Source organism: Xiphias gladius, chromosome 12, assembly GCF_016859285.1.
Source record: "Xiphias gladius isolate SHS-SW01 ecotype Sanya breed wild chromosome 12, ASM1685928v1, whole genome shotgun sequence".
In the NCBI taxonomy this organism is placed as follows: Eukaryota; Metazoa; Chordata; class Actinopteri; order Istiophoriformes; family Xiphiidae; genus Xiphias; species Xiphias gladius.
This window is the reverse complement of record NC_053411.1, coordinates 14,009,066-14,016,340: the sequence shown is the minus strand read 5'-3', so window position 1 is coordinate 14,016,340 and position 7,275 is coordinate 14,009,066. Positions and strand designations below refer to the sequence as shown.

General features: G+C 42.5%; 1 protein-coding gene across 1 annotated transcript; it reads left to right on the top strand.

Annotated features, from left to right (window-relative positions):
* The first annotated feature begins 2,699 nt into the window (after nt 1–2,699).
* On the top strand, nt 2,700–6,599 carry pnp5a (purine nucleoside phosphorylase 5a). The gene is made up of 6 exons (XM_040141618.1): nt 2,700–2,913; nt 3,967–4,136; nt 4,225–4,328; nt 4,511–4,686; nt 4,949–5,139; nt 5,865–6,599. The coding sequence occupies exons 1-6, from the start codon at nt 2,891–2,893 to the stop codon at nt 6,080–6,082; spliced, it is 882 nt and encodes a 293-aa protein (XP_039997552.1). The 5' UTR covers nt 2,700–2,890; the 3' UTR covers nt 6,083–6,599.
* The last annotated feature ends 676 nt before the right edge of the window (nt 6,600–7,275 follow it).

The following is a 7,275-nucleotide window of genomic DNA, read 5'->3' as shown; positions in this document are numbered from 1 at the left end:
GCCAAAGGCGTGTTGGCTATAAAGCGTCTTATCGGACAAAGTTAATAACAGTCCTTGAAACGAACCAGAGATATGAAGAAGCCCGAACCCAAACAGAGAGGTGGTTTACTCAGAAGAAAGTCATAATACACACCGAGGCTGACGACTGTCCCGTTATGTGTCAATCCCAAACAGCAGATCAAGGTCCAGTGACGTCAGGATTCATGTTGTGGTGTGGGCTCTCCATGTTTTGGCTGTTGTTAGACTTCGACAAGCCTTTGGTGGTCTTGGGCCAGTATTTGCCTGCGTAATCCTACATCAGTAAACCACAGCAGAGGTCTATACTGGCTTATGTTAACTTGCATTATGATTACAGGTTGACCTCCACTATATGTGTTTTGCTGTTCTTTGTTTATGAACGTGCCGTTTTAAAGATATATGGATGTTTTATGTCATGGAGTAATAAAACCCAAAAGTGGGTGGGGTGTTGTGTAATTTTTGTCAGAGACCAATAAGATTTGCAGCAACATCAACACCAGGTTTCTACTTTTGCTTAAGCCTCTGGCACTGTGCTCCCAGTCCTTGTGTCCCTACGAGCTGTAGTGTCCTGTAACTTATGAACATTAAAGGGATAGTTTGCATTTTTGTCAAAAGGGGGAATGATTTTCTTACAAGCCGTGATGTCAATGCACACACCTACGTCTATATGCAAAAGTTTGGGCAAATCACATTCTGTTGATTTTTAGTGAAAGGTTGTTGATAGGTACAACCCCTGTTGCAAACAGACATTTAAGAAATTTGCCTTTCTTCAGATGTTAACGCAGTGATACTTTTTTTGTTTCATGAACTTAAACGAGTGAAAGTAATTTTGCCGTGTACAAAAGTTGGCCAGGTAGTGCTTGATTGTCGTCATGGACAAGAGGACCCTCTTAAAGAGCAGATACTCGGTGGCTTGACCAGACCACATATCTACATTCTATCTGCTTATACTAAACTAAAGCGGCCCTCCCAGCTGGCTTGTTTTCGCAGTTCAATCCGAATGATGCGGCTCGCTCACCGTCCGTCTGGTTCTCGTCTTATCCAATCACCACTAGTTAGCAACCCCCCAGGCATGACGAACGTTTCATGAATTGCGTCCTTTGACCCGTCTTACCGAAGAAAAGAAGAAGGTTTCAATGCAAATCATTGTGTGGTTGTACGTGTGCAGGCAGTCTACAGTGTCATAAGGTGGGCACCCTCTCAACAACTGGTGTTCTGTTGAGTTGGGCCCGCAACGCAGAGGACGCTCAACAGTGTGTCCCAGCGTCCCAGAACCACCCTACTCTTTACCTTTGTTTGAGTGTATTATTTGATTCTTAACAGTCTTATTCTCGAGCGAAAAAAATCTGCCACTGCGGTGGGATATCTTTGACCTGTTTTTAATAGAAGTCAGCTACTTTTATTTATGAATTTTCTAGAATAAAGTGGCATTTTCACTGATTCCCTTATTCAGCCTTCTTTCAGGAGTCTCATACTCATTTCTTAAAAAATTCTTGAAAGACGCTCTTTTCCGTGGGAAACAGGTTGAAATAATCTAATTAGAGAAATAAGATTTATTATCATCATATAGACTAGTTCAAAATCAGCTACACCTTGATATGCTTACCATAAAGCGCTTGTACTTTTGATCTTTATTTACATTTTGCTGGCAATAATTCTGTACTTTTACTTGAGAAACTTTAAATTTAGGACTTATAATGTGGTATTTTCACACTGTGGTATTGATACTTTCTCTTGAGTAAAGGACCGGAATCCTCAGTTACAGGGAAGGTTCAGCTAAGTCAACTGTCTCCTCTCTGATCGCTATAAGCTCTCTGTACTTTAATGTGAGAAGGGATTTACTAATGTGCGTTTTTCTGCTTTTTCACACTTGGACTGCTTCTGTAAAATGTGTGTCCATCGCTGCTCATCACATCGTTCTGCTTCACATTTATTGTGGGACATCAATTACGGGACGTTCAGTCCAGGTGACATTCCTCGTGACTGCGTTTTTGCACAGCAAAGAACATTCCCCAAGAGTTCAATGTGGAGCTGCCAATGAACCAATCCAAATGGACCAATCCAAACGTGGTCTGTAACATGCATGTGTGAATGAATGTGTCAATGGACTAAGTCTTAACAATGTGGCGGCAATAGCAAAAACACACATCCTGGTACAATATATTTGGAAGCAATGGTGCAGCTGGAGGGGACTTATCATCATAATCCATTCAATACGTGGAAACATGAACTTTTATACCTGATGGGGAGAACGGGAGCAACAGTCAGACACGCGATGTTTAAAAACAAAAGGTTTCCCAGCCTGACTCATTCTGAAAATGCACATCGTATCTTGTTTTGCATCTGGGACAGTCCCTGCAGTGTGGATCAATAAGACGCGGACTGACCATTGCTGCGTGACTGTCGCAACAGCCGGTGTGGACAACCAACACAGAAGGGTTGAAAACAGGGGCCGAAGCGAACGCTGAACGCTGCTGCTGGGAAGACGAGGGGGGGGGTGAGTGGGGTGGGGGCTGACGATCAGCACAGACACAGCGCAAACCATTGGGAAGGTGTGTCCGCCGGGCCAATGAGGCTGCAGCATTCACTTGCGTCATTTTGAGCAGAGAAGGAGCGGGCCGGTGGGGGGCTCCGGGCCTATAATAAACCCGGTGACTGCGCCTTGACCCCAGACTCAAGAGAGAAGCGCAGAAGACGAAATCAAAACCAGAAGAAATATATATTTTTTAAACTTTATCTTGTAACTGCTGGGATTTGACTCCACGTTTTGCTGCTTTGGAAATTGATTTTGTTTTTTTTGGTTTTTTTTGTTGTTGTTTTTTGCGTGCGTTTAAAAAGTGTACCTCATTAGACTCTAATCTAAACCTACGCGATGTTTCCAGAGGCAAACAAAGGGTGAGTACCCCTTTTAAAAGACTGTACTTTCGGCTTTCCTCTCCCCACGCTGCTGAACACCGGGCCCATTCAAAAAGTTACACCCGGAATGTTTGGAGGGGAGCCAGAGAAAACGCGCAAATGCGCGCAAGGCAGAACCATTCACTTCTTCCTGAGGGGGGGGTTGCTAGGTGGAATTTCCGTACCTCTTTAACTTGAATTATTTTTTAAAGACTTATGGCATATTTTTTTGTGCTGAGACCACTAGTGATATCATTATTCCTTGAGGCAGGAGATGCCAGCTTTATTCGACTTTAAGGTGACTTTAAGCCTTAATTGCAGAAAGCGCTTCAAGACTTACTTTTGCATCTTCTCTGAGTGTCAGCATCTATAGCCTGATTCTAACGAGGGTATCCATTGATCAGCTCCTGGGTAGGGGCAGTTTGTCAAATTAAAGTAAATTGCACAAATTGTAAAATTATAAGAATGAGATGGATCAGAAGGGAGAAGTGATAAATAAACACAGCAGACAAATATGTGTGTGTGTGTGTCACCATTGAAGTGCATGAGAAGTGTGATACTGCTGTGACGCCGCAGGAATGTGTGTGAGAGAGACTGTGTGTCTCTTCGAAAGTCCTGTCCTTATTAGTAGCAGTTCCCAGATCATGTCCGCTTTCCAGAAAAAAAAAAAAGCCTCTTATCCTTTAATCTGATAATAATGAGCACATCACATGTCATTTTACAAATGAGGAGGCAAAGAGGGGGTAAGGGCTCTGGGACAAAGCTGACATTATTGCAGTCTGATAGTGAAACAAGTTATGTCTTCTGCAGAAAAAGCACAAAAAATACAAGAAAGATATACAAAAATCTGAAATACACTTAGATACAGAACTGCTGACCTTTCCGTGGTCATTTTTACAATTTACCGTGAATCAGGAGGCTTGAAAAAAAAAAAAAAAGCTTTCACATCATTTAAAGATAAAAGTCTCTCTGACCTTTGCATCGATTCCTAATCAGTTTGCTAACAGGGGTCATCCTCACTTCCTAACCTTTTTTTTATTTCATGTCACCCAGGTTCAGCTACGAGGACTGCAAGGCCACTGCCGATTGGCTGCTGTCCCAGACAGACGTCCGACCCACCGTGGGCATCGTATGCGGCTCAGGGCTCGGAGGGCTGGCTGAAATGTTAAAGGACCAGGTAGCCTTCAACTACAAGGACATCCCCAACTTTCCGCAGAGCACCGGTAAGTTAAACTACAACAGATCTCTCCGTTGCTGACTGTCCGTCACATACCGTTGATATTTACTCACCGCTTGTGTCTTTTCCTGCAGTGCACGGACATGCGGGGCTGCTGGTGTTCGGCACTTTGAAGGGGAGGCCATGTGTTTGCATGCAGGGGCGCTTCCACCTGTATGAGGGCTACCCAATCCAGAAGGTGTGTGTGATTCACCGGGTTTCAGGATGCATTTAAACTCTTAAGCAAGGAGCAATTTGCCATGAAGTCTGTGGCCTTTAAAAAAATGCTACATATCCAGTCACGCCGCCAGAAGATCCTTTAAACTAAAGTGCCCTCTGAAGAGGTATATAATGGCTGTGTTTATAAACTGCGTGTTTCAGATTACACTGCCCATGCGAATCTTCAAGCTGCTCGGTGTGGAGACAGTGATGCTGACCAACGCAGCCGGAGGCCTCAATCAGGACTTTAAAGTGGGAGACATCATGATCATCAAAGACCACCTCAACCTGCCCGGCTTCGCTGGCAACAATCCTCTGGCGGGACACAACGATGAAAGGTGTGTCACGTCTGTGTGCGTACAGCGCTTAAAAAGTGTGTTTAAAGTCGCTGCACATTCAAGGATGGTTTTCCTGTACCGGGACATGCAGATAAAAAGAGGTTTTAATAAAGCAGTAGCAAAAAGAAAAACAAACAATTTATTTTGGGGGCATTCATCAAATGCTTACGTGGAAATTCTCATCACCTGATTAAATTAAAACCCTCTTTCTGGCATCACTAGGCCTGTTGTACTAATTTGCAGGTTATACTAATTTTTGCAGGTTCGGCGTGCGTTTCCCCTGCATGTCCGACGCATACGACAGAGAGCTGCAGCAGCTGGCCATGGATGTGGGACAGGAGCTCGGCTATGGAGACTTCCTGAGGGAGGGCGTCTACTGCGTGCTGGGCGGACCCTCGTTCGAGACCATTGCTGAGTGCCGTATGCTGCACAAACTGGGCGCCGATGCTGTTGGTGAGTAGCTTTTCATGGGCTTATTAGTGATTATTAGCCACTTATATGGAATATTATATACATACTGTAAGGGCAGGTGTGTGTGGATCCAAGTGCAAGAGAGAGAGAGTCAGGCAGAAGTGCAATGTCCAAAATCCAAATCTTTAATCCGAGAGAGCTCGAACACAAGGGTAACAAAGACAATCTGGCAAGGCATGAGAAATGAGGCGGGGTTTAAATACACAGGAAACAAGACACAGGTGAAAGACATTAAGGTGGAGACAGTAATCAAAACAGGCGGGAAAAACCAGGAAGTAAAACAAACAGTAACACAACAGAACCAAGACTTCAAAATAAAACAGGAAATGCCAAGAAAATGAATACAGATCCTGACACATACAGCACATGGGCAGCAATGTGAAAATGTTTCCTTTAGAGCTGCTTTACGAGAAGCTTTTATGTAAAAATATACCTATTACTTGCCCATATTTAGTTCTTTTGTTCAGCTATAGAGACTTCTTCCTCCACAGAAAGAGAGAAAACAAAGCTCTGTCGTTTAATACAAACTTCTAAACTGAATCTAGCAAAGCTGGACTCACCCAACATGAGCTCTGCATTCTTTCCTTTGTTGGTAGAAACATCAGAGAGAAGGAAGCGAGACACCACATTTCATGATATAAAGTTATATGTTTATCCCTTTAAATCAATCCTGATGTTTCATCTTAAATGCCCCTTTTCCACGCTAGGCATGAGCACGGCCCACGAGGTGATTGTTGCGCGTCACTGCGGCATGCGTGTCTTCGCCCTCTCGTTGATCACCAACCAGGCGGTGATGGACTACGACAGCGCGGAGAAGGCCAATCACGAGGAGGTCCTCCAGACAGGGAAGCAGCGGGCGGAGCAGCTGGAGCGGCTGGTTTACACCATGGTGACCAGGATCGAGCACAACAACAACTACGCCTAAGAGACGCCATGCTGCATTAGGGGCACTCATGCTAGTCAGATGCTAAAGTTTAGCCCTGTAGTGTCACTAAAGGAGACTTAAAGTGGTTATGGTTCAGATTTAATGCTATTGTGCATAAGAAAATCCCACTTAGTTTATTATTTAGGTGAGGAGTTGGGCTACTTTTAGTCTTAGGTCAAAAGGTGATAGCATCGTACTCCTCTGAAGAATCTCACTTATATAAAAATATGCAGAACGCACACATCGTTTGCTTTCATGTCACTGTGCCTTATCTGACACTTACATTCCTCTCTCCGGCGGCTCCAGATGAAAAAGCCAATTTTCAGTTTTTTTGTATCATTTTAAAATAGGCATATTTGTTCTAACTTAATATATGATCAGCTTGTATAAATGTCTGCAATTTAACTTATCAATGACCCAAAATCTGCTGTAAAGATCTTAATTTTATGTTGTTGAAATGTTTACATTAGTGGACTAAAGGTATTTTACTGTGATGTTTTGTTTTTTTTTTAATATGAATGTTGTTAATAAATGTACTATTTATTACTATATTGAGTTTGTTTGTGTTGTTCTTTGTGGAGTGGGAGAGACATCTTTTAAAGAAATTTTAACGTACTTACTCAACGCAATCATTAAAGTAACCACCATTCTCAGCCTTGATTTATAGATTCGGTACATATATAAATTGATAATTAATTTATAGACTCATGAAAACCTCCCAATGTTTATTTTGAAAGTGTGTATTGGAGTTTTACAGAGAAAGTAAATCAATGTATTGCATTATGAATCGGTACAAAAGGACACAGAGTGTTACCATTGTAAACATTAGGAATTGTTACATAAGCATTACGCTGCAAAATCTGAGGACAAGACGGCTGATATTGTCAGAGTATCATAACTTTAAGGGTTTGGCAGTCACTTTTTGATCAGATGAAAAACATTGTTTTAAAACGTGATTCTTCCATTTACAAAAAGTTTTAAAAAAATTGATAAACTAATTGGCAGAACAAACAATTTTGGCATTTGAAACCCTTTTAGGTCAACTCTTTGCTCGATAAAATTATGACACTTTAAATGGACATCCTCCATACATGAAGGCTTTTCAAGCCTTTCCTTCCCCAAAGTGACATTATTTTGTAATACAACCCTTCACACGAAACATTTGCTCCCCTGGTCGAACAGAAATCAGGCAG